At 44.5% G+C, this 23415-nt stretch overlaps 1 protein-coding gene across 1 annotated transcript in view; it reads left to right on the top strand.

Annotated features, from left to right (window-relative positions):
• SELENOT (selenoprotein T) overlaps positions 1 to 23415 on the top strand; it is a 128841-nt gene that overhangs the window by 56372 nt on the left and 49054 nt on the right. Inside the window, exons 3-4 of the mRNA XM_086944156.1 lie at positions 8220 to 8346; positions 22500 to 22587. Of these exons, the coding sequence (XP_086800282.1) occupies positions 8220 to 8346; positions 22500 to 22587 (215 nt within the window). The remainder of the gene's footprint in view (positions 1 to 8219; positions 8347 to 22499; positions 22588 to 23415) is intronic.

The following is a 23415-nucleotide window of genomic DNA, read 5'->3' as shown; positions in this document are numbered from 1 at the left end:
ATTAAGGAATACTTTCAACATAATACAGGAGATTCCTCTCCCTCAACCACCTTGGATGCCTTCAAGTTGGGCTGAGAGGACAATGTATTGGCTCAAATTCCTCCTTGAACAAACCAAGAGCGGCAGACATTAGAATCCGAACTTGGAGGCAGAAAAATCTCATAAAGAGAACCTGACACTAGTTCAACAAAGAAAGGGGACTGTGCTGAGGGGGAAGCTTAATGCCATCTACACTAACCTAGCAGAGATTACCCTTCTGCGCCTTCAGCGGATAGGATATGAACTGAGTAATAAAGTAGGCTACCATTTAGCGCGACAACTAAGAGTCTAAAGAGAAAAAAAATACATTGGCGAGATCAGGGATGACCTGGGTAGGATTACGGGAAACTGACACTGAAAAGGCACATATATGGCAACTTTTATAAGGCCTTATACTCGGCGGAGGAACCAGCCGATTACGCCCAACTGGAGAATTTGGACGGGCTCACTCTTCCTCGGGTAACAAGAGCACAAAATGATTAGCTAGGGAGTCTGATAATGGAAGAGGAGTCCGGGCGGTGGTCGGAGCCCCAAAGCCTAATAAGGCCCCTGGGGCTGATTGGCTGAAAGCCCAGTTTTAAACAAATATTCAGTTCGAAGCTCATCCTCAATTAGTGGCCCTCTTTAACTACATGACCAGCGCAGGGGAGGTACTCCCACAATGAGTGAAGCCATCATCTCAGTACTACCAAACAAGGTTAAGACTCGATACAGTGCTGATCGTATAGACTGATTGCTCTTTTAATACTTGATGTAAAACTTTACTCTGAAATTCTAGCCACAAGACTGGACTCAATTCTTCCCGACGTGAACCACCTAAACCAATCCGGATTTATCAAAGGTCGCCAAACCCACGACTACATTCAAAGGATCATACATCTCATGAAGGAATCAACAAAAAAAGGGATTCCCGGTAGTTCTAGTGGTCCTAGATGCTAAAACCGCTTTTGACTGGATGGATTGGAACTTTCTATTTTCTATTTTCTACGCTGAAGAATTTCAGCTTTGACGACCAATTCATTAACATGATTAAGGCTAACTAAGCTGCCCCTAAAGCGAGAGTGCTAGTTAATGGAGTGAACTCGAAAGTCTTCTCACTAAAACGAGGAAACAGACAGGGGTGCCTTTTGTCACCTCTTCTGTTCAAGCTGAGCATTGAGCCCTTAGTGGTTAAAATACGCTCCACAGAGCGTATACAGGGGGTTTATTTTTGCTCCACAGAGCATAAAGTTTCTTTATTCCAGACTATATCCTGTTGCCTCTGTCCTCACCCTGAACGTCACTGCCCCCACTTATGGGGGAATTAGATAGATTAGAGCGGGTGGCGGGCTTTGGAAGTAGAAATGTCTTCCTATTACTGTGCAAAAAGAGCAATTGATGGACAGATTGCAGAACAATGTCATACATTCACCCCAGTACAGAGATCTGGGCCTAAATTTATTGTTTTGTTGCTCACCATGCTATTCCGGTTTGGACCCAGCCATATGACAATCAGTCTTGACCCTGCGCCCAATGGGAACAGTCCAGCCAAAACTCCCAGGCCAGGTCCTCCCTGGACTGGAAACCAGCATCCTAGGACCGGTTTCGGGCTTTCAGCCCTCATCAGCCAGGATAGTTTGACTCCAGTGGCATGGAGAGCGCAGGACTCACGTCTGAGCATACCCGTCCCACTCTGGGTGACCAATGCAAAAAGAACAATTGATGGACAGAATGCAGAACAATGTCATACATTCACCCCAGTACAGAGATCTGGGCCTAAATCCATCGTTTTTTTGCTCAACATGCCATTCCAGTTTGGACCCAGCCATATGCAAATCAATCTTGACCCTGCTCCCAATGGGAACAGTCCAGCCCGAACTGCCAGGCCAGGTCCTCCCTGGACTGGAAACAACCATCCTGACGTGGGTCCCTTGCTCACTTTGCCACTGGATTCAAGCTAGCCTGGCTGATGACGGCTGATTAGCCAGAAACTGGTCCCAAGATGCTTGTTTCCGGTCCAGGGAAGACATGGCTTGGCAGTTCGGGCTGGACTGTTCCCATGAGGCACAGGGTCAGACTGGACTGTTCCCATGAGGCACGGGGTCAGACTGATTAGCATATGGCCATGTCTGAACTGGGGTGGCGGAGTGAGCTGAAGGATGATGGTTTAAACCCAGATCAGTTGACTGGGGGTGAGTGCTTGCATTGTTCAACACTCTGTCCATCTTTAGTTTTGCTTTTTTCCTGTAACTGTGAGCAGAGGAAATAATGGGGCAGGTTGACAATACAGGGGAGCTTCAGCTCAAGTGTCAGGAGACTGCTTTTTGAAAGGATAAGTGTTAGATTGATTTACATGTGCAAAAGCTGCTGGGAGAGATACACACACACACACACACACACACACACACACACACACACTCACTCACCTTTGTAAAACAATCCTTTTTAATGTACCACACATAGGCCACGTAAGTCCTCTCTTGTCTTTGGACCTGATCATATGACCTGGACTGGACCCCACAAATAATTATTTCAAATAATGGAAAAACCATAGTTAAGATGCAGTATTATATTATGAGGTAGCTAGTGATCTTAACAGGGTTGGACCTCTCTTGTAAAGTGATCTATGCAAAATGCATAGGGCGTTGAACTGAACATGCTGCGCTACTGGAAGCCAGTGAAGTCTTTCAGGTCTTTTTTTTAGGGGTGCCTAGGTAGATTCATAAGCAGTTGAGCAGTAACATTCTGTACAGTCTATAGTCTTTTCATCACATATCGAGGTTAACCAAGGTGAAGAGCATTTCCATAATCGAGGCAAGAAATGATGAGGACCTGGACAAATAGTCTTCTGGCTCAAAAGAGGAATGAGTTTAAAAACCTTTCTGCTAAGGATATCGGAATAGCGCTCCACAAGTCTTTTTTTTGCTTACTACTTCATGGACAGAATAGTCCAGCCACATTCTTAGACTTTTTGTCACCCCTTTAGGACTAGGGGGACCTTCCAAACAATGAGGCAGAGGAGTTGGAACTTTCTTAGTAAGATTATTACCAAATACCATTAGCTCAGTCTTGTCTTCATTGAGCTTGGGTTTACATTTGACCATCCTTCTGGCCAATCCCTGAAGACAGGGGCCAGATTGAGGTGTTTGGAGCTGGGATCAGGAGATATAGATATCAGCCGGCTATCATTGACTTAAGAAACCATTGACAGCACGAAGGATCATATGAGGGGGTGCAAAGATGTTGAAAAGGGTAAGTCTCAAGGAAGAGCCCTGCAGCACCCCACACCTGAAAGGAAGACTTTCAGAATGATTTGTACATAGGCAACATTGTTGGTATCTGAGAACAAACCTAGAACCTGGACTATAAAGCATTTGTATTGAGATTCTTCAGTTTTACTTGGACAAACGCATGTGTAATATTTTGTTTCAGATGTAAATTTGTGCTACAAGGTCTCTATAGGTGAATAGATCTCTTCTATAATAAAAAATATATATGCACCCACATATTCTATTATACTTTGATCCTTGATAGGAATTGAAAGAAAAAAAGTAATTCAATTATCAATCAAATATAGACAAATATGTTAATCATTCACATATTTCAAATTAACCCTCTATTGACAAAGTCTCCATCATAGAATAACAAAAAGATAAGTGTATCGGCTCAAAGTGGTACCAGCGAGAACAGCTTAGAATTATCAGAGTGAAAAGAATATCTGCTTGAATTTGAATTCATCCATTAATATTTATTTGCAGTTTCTGATCTGATGTTTTCATTGAGACCTCGAGTGTGGGCCCGTAAAGTTTTTAAAATTCAGTATAATTCACTATTTTCATATTGTTGGTGTCATTGCCGCCTCCTGGTATTGCTCCTGATTCCCTCTATGATGAGCAACCGTAGTTGTTTCTCACCATGGCCCATATGAATACAATCTTGAACCATGGGTGCATTCTGCTTCTTGATGCCTGAATCTAACTTGGGTCCCCCAAATTCTGAGGCGCATCTCCTGCCTCTTTCTCAAAAATATCTCTGGTTACTTGGGTATGAAGAACTATGATATTGCTGGTTCTGCAATTTGTCATCTTGTGTAGTTTGTAGCCTATCTTTTGTTTCCACTGGTTTTTAACCAAACCCACTCACATTCATGGCGAGCCCTGCATCAGCGGTTACCTGTGACTGGGTCTGCTTCCTGGATGTATTTCTAGTTCATCTTATTCCAGCAATAGGAACGTTAATTACCAGTTTAACTAGTGTAACCTTCATTGAAAGGCAACCACTGCCTCAATAGCTTGGTGTCCTTGTCTCGGGAGTTACGAGTTATGTTGGTTTATTTAATTCCCGATCTTATTATTAAAGGTGGCGTGGCAAATAACACATTCCAGAAATTCAACTTTTTTGTTTCACTGTTTAAAATGGACTCGCTGCGGTGCACTTTCGGTTCTCTGCAGCTATATGTGTACTGTGAATACCTCTCCTGTTTTTTGGTATTTTAATATGCTTCCTGCGTCTCGGACAGGGACATTTTGGCGCTACGTAATACACACTGATAAATATAAACAGGAAACATGATTGCCACAGGGCTTAGGCCAGCTCAATGTGCCTGGACTAGGCCTCTGTGGTGCCATTTCTTCCTGCGCTTTTGTGTGTACCCTCTTCATTCAGTGCCACCATGACCCTCCTACAAATCATAACTTTGTACAGACCGGGGCAATGGAATTAACCAATTGCACAACTGCTGCATTGCCTGCATAATTATGAAGTGTCCCCACTTTCCATATAATATGTGCTTCATAACACACGTCGGCCATTTGGAAGCACTGAAAATAACGAGTGTTAATATCGCCTGATTTAATAGGAGTCAGTTTACCGACCTCGGAATGATGGATGTCTGAGTTGCCAAGATTCAAACTGTGAATAGGATGATTTAAACACAAATACCTCTGCAGCCCAGCTGAACCCTGCTGGGAGCACCAGTTACCCTTCCTGTGCCAGAAGGGTCTGCTGTCCCCAACGATTCATTCTGCCAGGGTGTGGCACTACCCCTGCCTCACGTGAGGCAAGGGTAGTGCCACACCCTGCCTCCTATAGGAGGTGCATGCCAGAAGGGACGTTTGGCACACCTCCGCCGGTTTTGAAGGGAAAAGGGCCAGCAGGGCTAGTAAAGTGCACCCTTCATACTTCAGGGCGTCGGTGCCACTGCACCTGTTGCAGTATTGGTAGCTCTGCCCCCTGCCTTTCTGTCCCTCTGTGGGGCTTTAGGTTTTTAAGCATGCCCACCTGGAGTGCCGTGTAAGGGGGTGCACATAAACAAAAGCCTTGTGTTTCAGCTGTCCTGCGTTGCCCACAGACATTTGTGTTTCTCCAAAGCACTTTGCTTGAGAGCCCAACGTCCAAAGGTATTAAACATGTGGACATACAGTTGTGGGACACGGTGCGGGGCGGCCCGGTGCGTAGAAAGTTGGTCATAAATCTGAACGAGAGCAACAACATCATTGACTCACTCGCAATATAAAGTAAATAAAATGCCTACATAGGACTCACTAGATGGTATTTTAGCAGTTAGAGCAAAATCAATGTTCAACACATCAGCTCCTAGCTGGACAGCTTGTAGTGAGGAGCACGTATGTTCACATGCGGTGGTCATACATGCATGCTCAGCTCTTGAAAGGTGCTGCAGCACATCACAACTCACCAAGTTCGAGCCACCGCTTTACCCAACACCGTTCGTAGGACACCAGGTGAGAACAATGAATGCCCACCCATCTCCAAAGGGACGGCTGACAGGGACGACTACACTGCACATGCCCCGGGGCTCGGGCTGCCCCTTGCAAAAATATATCAAATTACAATATACAAAGTGTTGCTTCCACAGGAGCCAGCATGGGCTGCAGCGTGACACACAGATCAAAGGCACAGCCGAGGCCAGAGCTCCGAGCAGGATTAAAAGCCGAGCAGCGCTGGGCCCGCACCTGCATGCCTCCCACCTCCGAGGATCTGGGGGACATCTTCCGAGCCCACTTTTAGTCAGACCCCAGGACAGCGGCCCTGTGTGTGCCCGGGATCAGTCTCATCCCGGGCTGCCACACACGACGGGGGGTGGGGGGGATCTGCTGAAGCCCAGTGAGTTCAATGGGTGATGCGCGCCTGCCCCGGGAGAATTGGCTTTTGTAAAAATACCGCGATTTCTACAAATGTGCCGATTTCGCAGGCACTTTTGTAAAAATCGCTGCATTTTTACAAAAGTGCCGATTTTGCGGCAAATCGCGATATACTGGAGGGTCTGACTAAGCGTTTTGAAACCCCAGATACAATACATTTTTTTTTATTTCAGATCTACAAGATTCATAAGATATTTGCCATAGATTAACAATTTCTCCTTAGTCTTTAAAATTGGCCAAATTTACCGCCATTTGACATTTGAGGTGGTAACTTAAAAAATGGAGCAATGGGTTTCTTGCTGTCTGTTCGATATACAAGTATAAACGTCTATCTTTTAATGTTATTCTTTATTAATAAATTAGACTATGTATTCAGTGTGCCTCTATTTGTTGTAGCTGTTAATCTAAGATTTTGCAGGGTGAATTTATTCTGGATTTATCTGCTGGCATTATTTCCTCATCCAGTTGTTGGGTCTAGAATTGTTTCTTTAGTCTCTTTTTTTCTCATTTTTCCCCCATGTCCCTGGAAGGTGTCGTCTAATTGATCCAAAGGAGAAATTCCCTCAATTGTTCATCCTTCCCACTCCAGATAAAAAAAGATGACATTCATAAATCCTGATCAACCACAGATGTTCTCAAAGAATGTTGCTAATTTGCTGTAAATGTCCCCTTTTTTGCCACAAACTATAATGGCCATCATTTAAGTGATGAATCAATTAATGGGCAGTGAGACTGTATCATCTTGGAGGTTCCTGAGTCTTATAGAACCACAGGTGTCCTGCATAGAGTTAGCTAGCTACCTGTAACAAGCTCCACATGTTGCATATTTAAAAACACCGGGACCAACTGCTGGATATAGAGTCCAGGCTTGTGCCGGCTATACCATTCTTGCAACGTTGGATGCAAGGTACCTCACTTTTGCTAGGAAGCCCATTCCATATGCCCTGGTAGCAGGTCTTTGTTCTTAATGACTCCTCAGAGTATGAGTTGGAGCGGTAGCCTCAGTTGCTTTTTTTTGTGGGAGACCGATTGCACTAGCATCTCTATTTGGGCAAGTGCTGCATTGTATGTTAAGGTCTGAATTACACACCAGTTTAAATACTGTTTCTGTATTTAAATTCGTGGAAGTCTTGTTTCCAAAACCGTTTTTAGTAAGTGAAGCAATTAATAAGTTCACTCCAGATAATGACCATAAAAGGAATAAATAAAGGTAAAGTATCAGGGGCCGTATTACACAATGAGCCCTGCGGTTGCAACGGGCATTTGCTCCTGTTTTGCGCGCCCCTGGGGCACTTTGGTATTACAGAAGGGGCCGCAGACGCCTGTACTGCCCCTTCAGTAAAACCACTGGCGCTCATACAGCACCAGCGCTATCTTCAAGGGGCGCTTCCTCATTTGAATGGGAGTGTGCCCCATGCATTAACTCTGTGCCCACTTCTTATTACAGAGTCTGGCGCAGAGGCACAAAAGCCCTCAGGAGGTGCACTGACAGTGCACTATTTATAAGTTGGCGCAATGACAGTGTACCTCCTGGGAGTAGCACTCTGCAGGGGGTAATGGGGGTCCTTTGGACCCCCCCCCCCCCACTGATATCCTCTGGCAGGCGGGTGCAGTCACTGACTGCACCCGCCTGCAAGGGGATCTCTAAAACACTTTAAAAGTGCAGGTAGCCGTTTGGGGCAGTGCAATCATTATAATACTATTCGTTTCCCTTCATTGCGCCAAAACTAAAATATGGCCCCAGCAGTTGTTAAAGAAGAGACGGTCCATGAGGAGTGAAGCATTGGCGCATTCTATGGCAAGTTTTTTTGTAAATCTTTGAATTGTGAAGCCAGACTTTAGGACCTCTCAAATCTTCAAGACCTGGAGTTCTGCCTCCTATTCCATCTATGTTGAGTTATCAATAATGCACATTTCCTGTTGTACCACTGGGGTCTCCTCTTCTGCGGTCTCAATGTATTGTCCTTTTGAGTGAAATGAGTTCTGCTTTGTCAGTTATGATACATATTTTCTACTGACTTTATTTTCTTCTCCCTACAGACACATAGCATCCTTCCTGTCAGTTTTTAAGATCATATTAATTGGCCTAATAGTTGTGGGAAAAGATCCTTTTGCATTATTTGGCATCCAAGCTCCTGGACTCTGGATTTGGGGTCAAGAAAATAAGGTACAGCTAACATTTTATTTATCCTTTTCTTTGACAAACGTTGATTTCTCTGATTTGCTGAGTTTGCGATTGTCTTGTGGGGTTTGGTAAATGATATTGTGTGTTTGAAGCTTACAAAATGTTAGGAATTAAGCTGTGGTATTAAATCTGTATTATTTGATTAAAACGTTGGTGGTTCTCTGGTGTAATTTACATTTTAGTCAGATAAGGTATTGTTGTACAACAAATTATGAATCGAGTGTTTCAGGGTGATCAGTCAACCCAGACGTGCCCAATATAAGCTATGAGGCAAACAACTGCGTAATACTGAGTCTAGCGCTATTTTTCAGGTTATGCACTGACTGTGACTCAGTTACAGAAACCAGCTGAATAAAAGTAGTTACTGGTGGACAACTTTTTAAATCTTGCTCACACTCCTTCACAACACACGCCCAGCTATGTCTTTGCAAAGCATACGTTCTGATCCAACCCTATATGTAGGAAAAACGAGACCGGTCAGCTGGAAGAGTTGGAGAGCTCGTCGGTAAGGGGCATTTTCTACAGGAGGAATGTAAACTTACGGTTGGGTCCCTCATTAAAATTTGAAGAGTCCGCATTTTTCTGAGTAACTTTTTTTCAGTCCTTTCTGCAGTGCAGCATTTACAACTAGTTGTAAAAGACGAGGGTGTGAGAATCTGGTCTAGTATATGATGCCCACTAATGTAAGTGGGCACCCTGCACCCGTCCAGATAACCCTTGTGGTGATTTAAGAGGTCTTAGACAACCTTAGAAAAACTCTGAGTGGTTGCTGTGGAGAGCAGCCTTCAGGCTTAGTCCTGAAAGAGTGTAAAACAACTTTTTTTTTTTTTTTTTTTTTTTTTACCAGAATGCAATCTAATAGTATAGATTAAGTGAAAAAGAACCACGCAAGGTATTTATAAAATATGTATTTAGTATATAATACACTCGAACACGTTTAGATATATCCTACCCAGAGATGAACGCAATGCGCACAATACTTTGCATAGAAATACAGTTAATAGCACAGAATACACAGTGGGCCTGGGGGAAACCAAACCATATACTAAGAAAGTGGTATAGGAACCACGACTCTGGTCAAGACAATGTAGAGTGGATTGGAAGTGCTGGGATTCAAGGAACCACCCATGGTGAGTGAGTATGAACCCCACGGAGAGTGTTTGCAGTGTGGGAACACTACTGCATGCTCTGTAAAACTACTTGTAAGTCGCAGTTGGATTTTTAAAGATGAACAACCCTTCCCAGTGGACCCTGAAGAAACCCAGTGGAAGACAGAGGGTTGGAGAGCCACCCCACCAGTGGATACCGTAGTACCCACGTTACCTACACCAAGGAAGCCAGGTGCCTCGATGTGTAGTGGTGTTGGAAACAGCTGTCTAACTCAATGGAGGACTTCAGGAAAGTGACGCTGCTGAAGAAGGGGAAAGTGTCCGGTGAAATCCGAAGGTGGATTCTAGTTGAGTTACCTGCAAGCAGAGTGGACAGAGTCTGTCACTCAGGAGTGACCATGAAATCTGGACGACGAATGCCCACCAATGTCGGGAATTGCAGGAAAGTTGACGAGGACCTTGACTCTGCAGCTGTGAGGACCAGCCGACGCTGAGGAAGACCAGTAGCTGTGCACAAGCTGTCTCACGTCTGATGTTAAGTGCTGAGGGGTCGGTGTCCGGCTGGAGCACCAACAATCCTTGGCAGATGCAGCCAATGCAGAAGTCGAAGAAGGTGCAATGTTGGGACCAGCAAGGACCAGGGGCTCGCTACAAGCAGGGCAGTCAAGGCTGGCCCTAAGCAATCGGGGGAGCCCAAAAGAAACAAAGGTGACCCTCAAATGGACCTACAGGCCGGAGGGACTAGAGTCGCGAGAGAACCTCAAGCAGCTCACCAAAAGATGCAGGCCACGATTAAGTGTGGCCAAAAATTCGGGTCGCCAGAGATGCTCTAGGTTGGGGCTATGTGGAGTCAACAAGCCTTTGCAAGTTGACGCGGTGCACAAGGTTCGGTTATTGCAGCCCCCAGGAGGGATACTGGCCTCAAACTTGGTAAGAGGGCAGGACAGACCTCGAAAGCTGTGGAAACCATCACCTGTGTTGCAGAACCTTTCCCGAGTCCGGAGGCGCTCAGGATCAGCAGACCGGTGGATGCCTGATAATGCAGGGCAGTGACTCCTTTGCTTCAAGGGAGATTCCTTCAGGTGTCTTTGATGACCATAGGCCTTGGAAGGTTCCTGCATGGCGCACAGACGATGCAGCAGACTGGAAGGGAGATGAAGTTGAGCCCAATTTAAGTACAGCGAAGTCCATAGTGCCCAGACTGTAGAAGAAGAAGCGGTGTCTGATGTGAATCTTGTCCTACAACAAATCTAGGGACCCATCCGCAGGTAATACCTGAAGTACCCTAAGGAAAGGATTGGGACGATTCAGGGAATCCTCCCAGGGAGAGTCTGGACAGGGGGGTAGGTTACTCACATATCTTTTGTCCAGTTTCGTGCCAGAGCTGGAACCTACGGCTCCCAGAGCTGGTTTCAACTGGACTATGCATGGGGTCACCAAATGTGCCCCTCATGCTGACTGAGTGGCGCTGTCAAGCACACCCACCCTGCCCCAATACACTAAATCCTATCTGGGATGTGGTCACACCTCCCTGTGACAAAATGCCTAGTCTGCCTTTTTCTGCTAAAATTTGGCTCGGCAGCAGGAGAGCAGAATCTGGTCGGCAGCAACCATTTTGTGCTGTCAGGGTCTAGAAGGCTGGTACCGAGAACACAGAGGTGGAGGGCTCTTCCAGTGAATGGAATCCTACCTCCAAAACATGATAGGATTCGTTGCAGCCAGCTTTTCAGCGTGAATCTTTCTGGATTCACCATCAAGATGGTCATTGTGTAATTACGTTGTGTGCCTCTATATAGTATATGGCTGCTTCACTTACAACCTGGAATAATGGACTCTGTAGGCTGTAGGGGTGTCCTACTCATGCAGAGGCACCCTCACACTTAAAACCAAGCACCCTGCCTTGTGAAGACATCACGGACTTCATCACCCCACACGCGCTCCCCTCCAAAGACTACATCCTTCTGGGAGACCTCAACTTCCACCTTGAAAAGATCAACGACCGCAACACCGCCACCCTCTTGGACAACCTCGCCAACCTTGGACTTAAACAACTGGTCACTTCCCCCACCCACATCGCAGGTCACACACTCGACCCCATCTTCACCTCCAGCAACCATGTCTCCTTCAGCCACACTACGGATCTCCTCTGGACTGACCACAGCTGCGTTCACTTCACCTACAACAAGCCGAAACCCATCAACCACCTCCAACCAACTCTACAAAGAAACTGGAACAAAATCACCACGGAGCAGATCTCCACATCGCTCCTTCAAACCTCCCCAGCCCTCTCTTCTAACGCCAACGAAGCCGCCTCCAACCTCACCTTTTGGTTATCCAACACCGCCGACACCTTAGCACCACTGAAAAAACGTCAACACAAACTTGGCATCAAGAAGGCCTCAATGTTCAACGATGACCTCAAGAAGTCCAAGAAACTGTGCCGCTCCCTTGAAAAGGCCTGGAAAAAAGACCCATCCACCAGCAACAAGGACGCCTTCAAAAGCGCCATCCGTACTCACCACCAACTGATCCGAAAAGCCAAGAAAACAGCATTCAAGGATCGACTTGACGACAACAACGCCCACAACAGCAAGGAACTTTTCAACATCGTCAAGGAATTTTCCAACCCCTCGGCCAATTCCAACGACATCACCCCCTCTCAAACCCTCTGCAATTCCCTAGCCTCTTTTTTCCACAACAAGATTGCTGACATCCACAACAGCTTTGACAACCAACCCGGAAGCCAACCCACCCTACCAGCAGCTGACCATCTTCCCCCCGTTAACACCCTTAACGCCTGGAACCCAATCTCCACTGAGGACACCATTCGCCTGATGAATTCCATCCACTCTGGATCCCCCACAGACCCATGCCCTCACCACATCTTCAACAAAGCAGACTCCGTCATAGCTCCGCACCTCCGAGACGTCATCAACTGCTCCTTCAACTCCGCTACCTTCCCAGAAGACTGGAAACACGCTGAACTCACCGCCCTTCTGAAAAAACCAACAGCAGACCCCACCGAACTCAAAAACTACCGCCCCATCTCGCTTCTTCCATTCCCGGCCAAAGTCATCGAGAAAGCTGTCAACAACCAGCTCGCCGCCTTCCTCGAAGCCAACAAATCACTCGACCCCTCACAATCTGGCTTCCGAGCCAAACACAGCACTGAGACCGCCCTCATCGCAGCAACAGACGACATTCGAACTCTACTGGACAATGGAGACACAGTCGCCCTCATCCTCCTCGACCTCTCTGCAGCCTTCGACACAGTCTGCCACAGCACCCTTTTACAGCGCCTCAGCAACATCGGAATACAAGGAAAAGCACTCTAATGGATTACCTCGTTCCTCACCGGAAGAACTCAGAGAGTCCGCCTCCCACCATTCAAGTCCGAGGCCTCTGAAATCATCTGCGGCGTACCGCAAGGATCCTCACTCAGTCCCACCCTCTTCAACGTATACATGAGCCCCCTCGCGGCCATCGCCCGCCAACACAACCTCAACATCATCTCTTACGCGGATGACACTCAACTGATCCTATCTCTCACCAAGGACCCCAGCACCGCCAAAACTAACCTACACGAAGGAATGAAAGAAGTCGCCGAATGGATGAAACAAAGCCGTCTGAAACTGAACTCAGACAAAACAGAAGTCCTCATCTTAGGTAAATCCCCCTCTGCATGGGACGACTCCTGGTGGCCGGAAGCCCTCGGAAATGCACCCATCCCGACAGACCACGCACGGAACCTTGGCGTCATCCTGGATTCCTCACTCTCAATGAACAGACAAGTCAGCGCCGTATCCTCTTCCTGCTTTAACATCCTTCGCATGCTCAGAAAAACATTTCGCTGGATCCCCTCCGAAACAAGGAAAACAGTCACCCACGCTCTAGTCACGAGCCGACTGCACTACGGAAACACCCTCTACGCAGGTACCACCGCTAAACTCCAGAAGAAACTACAACGAATCCAAAACGCCTCAGCCAGGCTCATATTAGACATCCCACGCAACGAACACATCTCTGGTCACCTTAAAGACCTCCACTGGCTACCCGTCAATAAGAGGATTACTTTCCGACTGCTTACCCACGCACACAAATCACTCTACGACATCGGACCAGACTGCCTCAACTCTCGACTATCCTTCTACACCCCCTCCCGTCAACTTCGCTCTTCCAGCCAAGCCTTCGCCACTGTACCTCGCATCAACAAGACCACCATGGGAGGCAGATCCTTCTCATACCTAGCTGCCAAAACATGGAACTCACTCCCCGCTTACCTTCGCCTCACCCAGAATCACCTAGCGTTCGGAAAGCAGCTTAAAACATGGATATTTGACAAATAATCCTCCTCCCCTTCCCAAGCGCCTTGAAACCCTCTGGGTAGGTAGTGCGCTATATAAATGTTATGACTTGACTTGACTTGATCCTAGATATAGGAAACCTATATCTTTAGTAAGTGGTGCGAGCACCAGCTTACACAGGCTGCAATGGCAGGCCTGTAGTTGCCATTTGAAAGGTCTCTCATGGGTAGCATAATGCAGGCTTCAGCCCATGGGGGACCTCTAGGGTGCATATGCCCTGGGTACCTTAGTACCATATACTAGGGACTGATAAGGGTGCTCCAGTATCCAATCTGGGATGTACCCCAGTACTGAACATAACCATGTAATGGAGAAAGCAGATAGACTGGGGTTCTAATTAGCAGGATACTAGTCAAGAACAGCTTAGCACCAGGCAAAAAGTGGGGGTAACCATAAAAGCAGATCCTACTTTACTACATAGGGAGAGTAATAATTAAGCATACAGGAATTAATCTATGTCGAAGGTTTTAAAAATGTGGTACCATTTAGTGAAAATATATGCTTTAAAGGAGTGCTAAAAGTGGGAAATTGGGCAAGGTTTTCTTTTTACATTAGCATCCCTATTTTTTCCAGTATTAAAATATGAATCAGTCACCAGTCCCTAACTGAATCCATGTTTCTTTCCCCAAACTTCTAAATGTAACTGTAGGGCTACACCACCCTAAAGTTTCCCTAACATTGAACCTGGGCTATGTATTGCTGCTTATCCTAGTGTTCACTAAAGCACATTTCCTGAGCCTGTCCCTGACACTTAGAGTAACATTATCGGCACGCTATACCTACACCTGTGCCCCCTTATCCTTACTGTAGCATACTGTCTATCCCTACTTAAAAACTATTGCTTCTCTTGCTTATTTTAAAGTCTTCCCTGTACACTGATTTTAACTCCATCTCAGATATTATCCTTCGTTACTGTAATCCTATCTCTTTTCTTTCTCAATCTTTTTTTAATAGCTTTTTATATATATATATATATATATATATATATATATATAATTTTTTTTTTTTTTTTTTTTTTTTTACATTTTGCTTTCTTTTGTTGCTTTTTTCCCATTTGTGGCCTAAAAAGAACTGGTGATTGACACAAAGATAACTCTTTCCCTTTTTATTTTGTTGGTTGTTTAATACTAAGCTGAACAAGCAGTTTGAGGTGAGGATTCCAAGAAGACCACATATAGATCAGCCAATTTGAAGTATGATGTTATTTACGGTTTTCCTCTCGCCTATTTATAAACCACTGATTTTGTCATTGTGGTGTAAATAGAACATCTATGCGCCAAAGCGTTATTGTCTGGTTTGTTTGACCTTCTTTCCTGAAAAGCAATGTGCTGGTATCTTTGCACACAATCTGTTCACAAAAAATAACAAACTGTGGTGGACTAGCATTCAAAAGCACACAAGCCTCTGTTGGTGTAATGATATCTGTTGAAATATAAGGCTTTTGGGTTAGTGTCTTGGACGTCACGGCTGCAAGGTCTCCGAAATCTGCAATGTCAACTTTCTCATTGAATAAGATTTGGTGTGTGCTTAAGTGGAGTAGCAATGTTGATGTTCACAATCATAATTTTCAGTTCAGTTCAGAAAAACTTTATTTCGTTCTGTGCGACCATTATGGTATACTAACAATACACAGTACATTACAGTTTGAAAATATTAAAATAAAATCCAGTCCTGTTTGCAAAAAATGCAGTTACATCACCTTGATATTTCAGCGGGAAAGATGAATCCACACTAACGCACATCTAAGACCAATAGGCTCATTAAAATACATGTGCAGGTGAGTACAAAACAAGAGGTAATAACTTACAAAGCAAGACCCATCAATACTGGCAATATAGATACAGTTTACTTTAAGCAACATTAAAAGTCCATTAGGGTAATCATACAATGGTGGTTCAATAAAAGTGTTTTGTAATGCACATAGGAACTAGAAATTTACACATTTAAGACGATAAAAACGTCATTAATTTTAAGGTTAAAAACAGATAAAAGGTTTTAAAAAATGGATTAAAACCCCTAAAAATGTAGGGGCAATGTGCTGCTTGTGGCTGGGCTAACAGATGTACAAAGGTCCAGGGCCTACGCCACATTGAGGTGAGAAAACTAGTTACAGCAAAAACAATGGGCTTGCGGGTGTAAGACTTCAAAACTCTGAGTGCCTCTATACAATGTACAAACCCTAAATTCCTACACAGTTGGATAAGCCCGCGCTTCCTTGCTAGTTTGTAAGTAGGGCAAAAAAAGAAGACCTGAAGCTCCGACTCCTCCTCCCAATTACAGGCTGGACACTCGCAGGGCAGTGTTTGACCATTTGCAGGAAAAAAGACGGAGCGGCAAGGTTCCCAGTCTGAACTGGACGTACAATTTTCTTGCCAGGAATGGATAAATGTCGTCTAAAAAAGGCTCAAATAAATACTCTTATTTCAAGGATAAAAACTGGACCGTCAAGTGTCCTATGGACGAGCTCTCTTGTTCCTCTGCTAGCTTGCTCATTCGGCAGGCGTTTACCACTTCGGAACGTGAGATTACAACACACGCTTCCTCTGGATTACTCCACAGGCTTGGTTTTCCCATCCTACTCCATTCTTTTTTTATATATGAACCAAGGGATTTTACTGCTCCCAGGAAGCTCAATATCTCTTTTAATTCCGCTCTATAAACTGCCAATTCCGGGGTCACCCATAGTCTTCGCCAAAAGGTTAGGGGTCTGAGACCTATCTCTTCCCCATAATTTGTTCTTTTAGAAATGGATCTAGTCTCAAAACCAACTAATAAATATAACTTGTGGGCAGGCAAAAATAGCTTAATTTCTTCTTGTTGGCTAGGATTCTGTGGATTGTTTTCACATGAAATGAAATGAGACAGAACATAAGCTATTGGTTACAATAGCACAGGCTTTTCCAACGAGTAGGCCGTGACCTACTGGTAACACACCATGTACTTGTAAGTAGCTCTCCTTTGTACAGCCTAGTCCACTAAATTGAACGCTTGTGCTTGGTTGAATTAATATTTTTGCAGCAAATTTGAAAAGCATGTATGGAGACGAAAATGTGTATATTTTCGAAACTCATAAGCTGATGTGTGGGGAACAATGGTTACATTTTCAAAATTATATTTAAAGCTGATACTTAAATGAGAAAAATCAAGTGGCAATGGATGAGATTTTGTTACTATTATTATTAACTTGGTGGCAGGGCATTGCACCTATGGCTGTTATGTATTACCAATGTCAAGACATTACACATTGACAACGCGTTATCACATTTCTGGTTGCTAACCTTGCCTGATGCACTGAGGTGATAGGTGCTGGTAACCTTGCATAAGATGGCCACTAATGTAATGTTTTCTGATGTTGTCTATTACATCTCAAATAATAATAATAGTTAGAGAATTTTCATAGACCATAAGTAGCACTTTTTACAGAAAAGGTTGGAGACCATCTTAACTAGAGTAAGCTTCAGTATTTTTCTGTAGTATGCCAGTACTCTCCCATTAAATGTATTGCTGTAGTGCTGAGAGGTGCAGGTATTCTCACTTTCAAGTTAAAAGAAGTGTTGGTACTTGGTACCGAACAGTACCTGCCCATTTAAAGCACTGTCTTTTGAGGGTAGAAGCACCCAAACAGTACGGTCAGTTTATGACTCTTTATCTTTGTAGAATTACAAAAAATTTAAAATAGTCTGTAAATGGTAACTTCAAAAAACGAATGTGTCCTAACCTTTACTGCTTAGTTATGCAGTCTGAACGAAGTCCATTCACGGAACACTGAGCTTTAACATCATTAAAATGTTACACTTCCTGGCAAAAGGGTGGCTGACAGGCAACCTCTGTTAAGAAATTGCTGATACTTGAATGAAAGAAGAAATTGTGGGTATATTCTTTGTGGCAAAAATATATATTTTCTCATAAATACAAAAAAACATAATTTCTCTCAAACTTGCCCATGTCTATCGTGATGAAGCATTGTGAAGGTCTTGTGTCCTCTATCACAGCTTTCTTTAAATGGAGACACCTCAAAGAAAGAGATGGGCATCGAACTCTTCATTAGGGCAACTATAATGTGACTGATTAAGGATTCCAAATATGTTTGTACTTGATGAGATTCTATGTTCTCCACTCTGATCTCCAAGAACTCAGTGCATGTAGCATTGGCATATGAACTGGATCTAAATGATCGGCCCAGTGAATAGCTCTCTGTTCATGTATTCAGTTCTACCTATGTAAAATATTCTGTTAATATCAACTGACTCAGAAGGTTCATTTAACTACTCAGTTTAACAACTGACAAAACTGTCAGCACTAAGCTTTTTTTATATTTGATAGCTCTTTGTTTTGTTAACTGGTACAGCATGTAGTACTGTAAGCTTTGCTAGTACTCTTGCTCAGGTGAGCCATCTTTATTAATAAAGCATTTTTCCAGTTACTAGAAATAGTTTGTCTAAGGCAGTCATAAATGCATTTGATAGATTTGAGATTTTAACTAGAAATTATTTAGTTTTTGTTTTTTTGTTTTTTACATTCTTGTTTTAGAATTTCTACCAATATCCACTTAGTTCTTTTCATCTTGATGTATTATATACAATTCCGGACCTTTCTTTCCCCAAACGTATTTGTTTCTCAGTACTTCTCCAACCCTCGATCTAACCAACCCCCTTTTGGCGAAGCTCATGCCACATTTTGCATTATGTGTTTAACTTTGAAGTGCCCAGCACCCATGACTTTATCCTCCCACCTTATGTTTTGAAATATAATTAAAACCTGGCCACTACCAGTGAAGTACCCCCACGTATAAACTTGATACATTGTTTTGCTGACTGAATATGTTGTGGAGCATGTGGGTGAGAGGGGAGAAAAAAAAGACGAAGGGAATGGAAGCAGGGTTTTGTGTGGCAAGGTCAAAGAACCTGCACTTCTGCCCCCACCCTCAAGTAATGTAAAAAAAAACTGAAAAGCAAGCATTGAAAAATAAATATTCTAGGAAGCTACAGTTAAAACCGACTGCTTTGACAATATGCTCCTTAAGAAAAACTATTGTGGGAAATGTGTTCCACGTCCTCTAAAGCTGCATCCAGTCAACCAGAGGTAAGCTCTGCAAACTCAATGGAAATAGTCGGTCTGCAGCCAAATCTAAATAGTTTTGCTCCGTCTTTTTGTCAAATCTATCCTTCCAAACAGCTGTTTAATAAACGTGTTTAAAGCCAGAATATGTATTTATTTCAAAGTTGGTTCTCAGATTCCTTGCATATTAGCAGGACATCCTTCCAAATAATGTCACTAACTTCCTCCTGAACCAGTCTCGGTGCTAAATATTCTTTTAAACTCACTTCTATATAAATATTGATTTATTGCTTTTTTTTTTTATTGAAGGAGCAACACTATGTTTTGGCCCTCGAGCTGTGGATAACCAGCATTGATAAACCAATATGTCTCGCCTATGAGACCGGTTGGCTTTCACAATGATTTTTAGCCATACTATACAGTGGAGAAGCACACAGACAGTGGAGGGCAAGTGAATGGGGAGCACAGAGATAAGAGTAACACTAGCATCTAGTGAAATGAGTGAACAATTTATAGGGTTACCATTCTGCTCCAGATCTTTAATGTGCCACACAGCTAGCAACAAATTCATAAATAATCGAAACATGTTGTAAAAAACATCACAAATGCCTTTACTTTAGACTCTCGAGGTACAGCCAGCAGATAATTCACTTCTAACTTCTTCAGATCAATTTTAGTTTGTTTCATTATGTAGTTGCTCAGTTCCCTTTTCCTCCATTCTCTCACTCGTGTTGCCCTTTCTTGTAAAGTTTCCATGCCGTTAATGAGCCGGCAGATGGACATTACTGTTTATATATCCTTTTCTAATATTCCTTTTTACTAATTATTTTATGTGATCACTTTGTTAACCTTTTACCTTCTTGCTTCTCCTTGGCAGTTCTAATTGGGTACAACTTTATTAATTGTTCATCTGCTCTTCTGCTACACGTTTTAGCTTGAAGTTGTATTTGTTTTAACATTCATGTTTTGAGCTGCTGCAGACTCATTCACTTATGGGGTCGAACAAGGCCAGGCAAAAGTCTGCTAATTTGTCTCGCTTAGGAAGTGGTGAGGCTGAGGAGTTCGATCTTTGTAGAAGACTAAGGCCTTGGCTCACAGCTAGCCTGCAGGGCACTGATCAGCCTGTTTATTTTCACGAATGATCTAGAGAATGTATTGTTTGTTTGTTTTAGTTTGCAATGGCGAATATATATGCCCCTTGTGGAACAAAGTTTCAGGAGCCCTTGTTTTAGGGACTGGCTAATGTCAGATTTGGTCTCTGGACAGGTGGTAGAAGTGTTCGAATGCTTGTGTGGGCTTTACGTGTCTGTTAGGGACTATGGGGCACACGTCATATTCACTCACAGCTGTTCACTGCGGTGCTGCTCTCTCCAAGCCAGGTAAGCTAACATTGCTCTGGTGGCATCTGGTGGCCCCGCTGGACACAGCGGCAGCGCTGACAGGTTGACGACATCTCGGCTACAAAGGGTGTTGCACCAGAGGCAGTCGCCGCCATCGGCTGATGCAAACTACAGCCCCGCAGCAGCCACAGCCCGAAGCGCATCCCACACCCCAGTCGCAAGGGACCCGCTCATCTCCGGACAACCCCTCCTTCACCCCAGTCTACAGGTTTTCTGCTATGAGCGCGACACACTCTCCTCTAGATCTTACTCGGTTCAACATTAACTGCAGTAACCCTGCGGTTACGCTCACGTGCGGGGCACTCGCAGTCATCCGGGGGAGAAGGATAGACTCCAACCAATTGAGCGTCGGACTGGCAGACGCTGCTCTGCCACACACACAACCCATTATCTTCCTCCCAATCGGCAGTCCGTGCCAACGAGAGCCAGGGGTAAACTCTAATCACGGAAAGAGCCCGGGTCAGCTGAGGCTCCGCGCATTTACACGAGCCTCGTGGCAGTGCGGGGAGTTTACCAGGATTAGTTCATCTTAATCCCCGTTGAGTGATTTTGAAGAGCTGTGTGTATGTGGTACACAAACCCCCAGTGGTTTAGTATAACCGCGGAGTTGCTTTGCCCGCCGGTTTTTAATGAAACACGCGTGCCCTCTCGTGTGCGTCTCGAGGCCATGCTTTCGTTTCACACCACCCTGCGGTCCTGCAAGAGAGCGGGGAGCCAGGGCCCCCGGCATTTCAATTGCAAGGTGACCGCAGTGTGCGCTTCAAATCAGTCCGTGTTTGAGAGAGAGTATTTGGAAATAATTACCGCACGCCTCCACGCGTTGCCATACGTTGCCCAGTTGTTACATCATCTCATATCTTGTGTTGTGTTTGCTGCCTCTGTAGACGTTGAAATTAATATTCTCCAGATACTGCAATAATTCGTTCTAAATCAAGTGCGGAGTCACGCCTTTGCGAGTGATTAGCCACGGCTGTCTATTTCAAAACCCTTATTAACCGGCCTGGACGAAGCCAACAGGCCTCTTCCAATTAGCGCTTTTGGCGTTGGCAATGAATGTTCGCTGCTATGCTTTAATGCTCTTTATTTACATTTATGAAGAAAACGAACAAACTGGGGAGTGGGTTGGAGGACGAATCAACAGAGCGGGAGGGCTGGAGAGGAGGACGTGGATGGGCGGGGACATACAAAATGGAGAAGCACACGGACAACGGAAGGTAGTCTCAGGAGCGAGGGAGGCAAATGGACCGTGGGAAGAGGAAGAGGTTGTGGTAGCATTAGCAAGCAGAACGGAGATCGGACGGAAGGGGCAGGGGCGGAAGGTTGACAAAGTGGGCGGGATGGGTTGAGGAAGCAAGCTGACAGCGGATCACGGGAGGGACTGAGGAAGCTGGCTGGCAAGGGAGGATGGACAGAAGGGGCTGTACAAAGACCGCAGAGGGAAGCAAACGAGGCGGGTGGGAGTGGAGGGGAACTACACAGACTACAGAAGGTGGGTGGAGTTGGAGAGACAAACGTACAAGAAAGTGGTGGGGAAGCAAGAAGCTCAAGGGAAGGTGGATGGGGAGGAAGCAAGAATGGTAACTGAAGGAGGGGGAGCTAGAGGAAAGAAGGGGGGATATGTTCACTTCAGAAACAAATGGAAACACTTGCATTCTAGTATAGTGCTTAAACAAAAAGTACAAAGTAGCTTCTGAAAAATGAGCAGTGGTAGAACACCAGTTGTGCCCAGTGGAGAATCCAACACAAAAGGAGGAAGAAAAAGCCTACAAAATCTTACAAATAAGAAGCTAACAAATTACAGTGACAATGAAGCCAGCCAATGGGAAGCACTAGGCGTGCTCCAAGCCCAATGTAAGCAAACGAGATGTCTCGTAGCAGAAAACTACGCGCTCTCTTAGGCAAGAACTTAAAACTGATTCAATTATTTGAGAACTTAACATGGGTTTTTGTGTCAGTAAAGGTATTGCATGTGGAAGAGGTGGAACAAGCATAAGGAACAATTAGAACTCATACTTTTACTGTTATCTAGATTTAGAACGCTTTCCAACCCCAAATAGTTAAACTGATGGTGCCAAATAATTTCAGCAAAAAATTGATGCTGACTACAAGCATGAAACTAAATGTCTAAAGCATTATTTTCTTCTTGCATTATAGCTTACTTTGTTCTAGGGCTACATTATTAATAATGTTTTTGTTTCTTTTAGGTCTATGCTTGTATGATGGTCTTCTTTCTAAGCAATATGATTGAGAACCAGTGTATGTCCACAGGAGCATTTGAAGTCACGTTCAATGGTGCGTCCCAATTCACTCTAAGCCGGTGTACACTGCAATAATCATTAATTTGCAATTCCTAATAATTTGTTAGAACTATTGTTTTTGATTGAGAATTCTATCCGCAGATTCCTCTCCTTTCGAATACTCCCCAGGTGTCAGACTGGATCTGAAAACTTTTCGGCAGTATCTGTGTGCCAGTAGGTGGCAATCTCTGCACGGACGCCCTCTGCTCTTGAAATGATATGCAGATCCTATGTAGGCACCCTTCCCATGCGCTGAGATCCATTCCTTTCTATACACACCACTCAACCTGAAAAGGCATGAGTTCTGCGGCCACTGCGTATTTTTCCTTTTTGCTATTTTGACATTTTTGTCCTCTTTTGAGACCGCTTTCCCAAATGTTCACACACTATCCTTTCGTGGCTTGTCTGCCACACATCTGTGACTGACCTGGATGTATAGTGCCTCTCACTGCACCTTGTTGTGTGGTTAACTTCAAGATTTTCTGGATGCACTCCTGGATAGTTCTCCCTAGCCTTCAATATTCTCCCAAGCCCCAGGGAAAAATACTTATCACAACCTTTCCGGAGAAAGGGAAAATGGGCAGGGGTCTCTCACTCTATCTGTGGTGAGTTGGCCTCACCCAGAGGTACTTTTTAGGAGTCCAACTGTCCTGTCTGAGGATCTCCTATCTGCAAGAAGAGTGTGTATACACACATGCATATATGTGATGACCCTCTCCCAGCCCCTCAAAATTGCTAACTACTCTGTCAATTGTTTGCAATTCAAAACCTGTCTATTTTGGACTGTCAGCTAATACATCTTGTGTTTCAGAATGCTGGTAAT

Source organism: Lissotriton vulgaris, chromosome 11 (genome assembly GCF_964263255.1).
Source record: "Lissotriton vulgaris chromosome 11, aLisVul1.2, whole genome shotgun sequence".
Classification (NCBI taxonomy): domain Eukaryota; kingdom Metazoa; phylum Chordata; class Amphibia; order Caudata; family Salamandridae; genus Lissotriton; species Lissotriton vulgaris.
The sequence above is the reverse complement of the archived record's forward strand: the minus strand, read 5'-3'. Positions and strand labels throughout refer to the sequence as shown.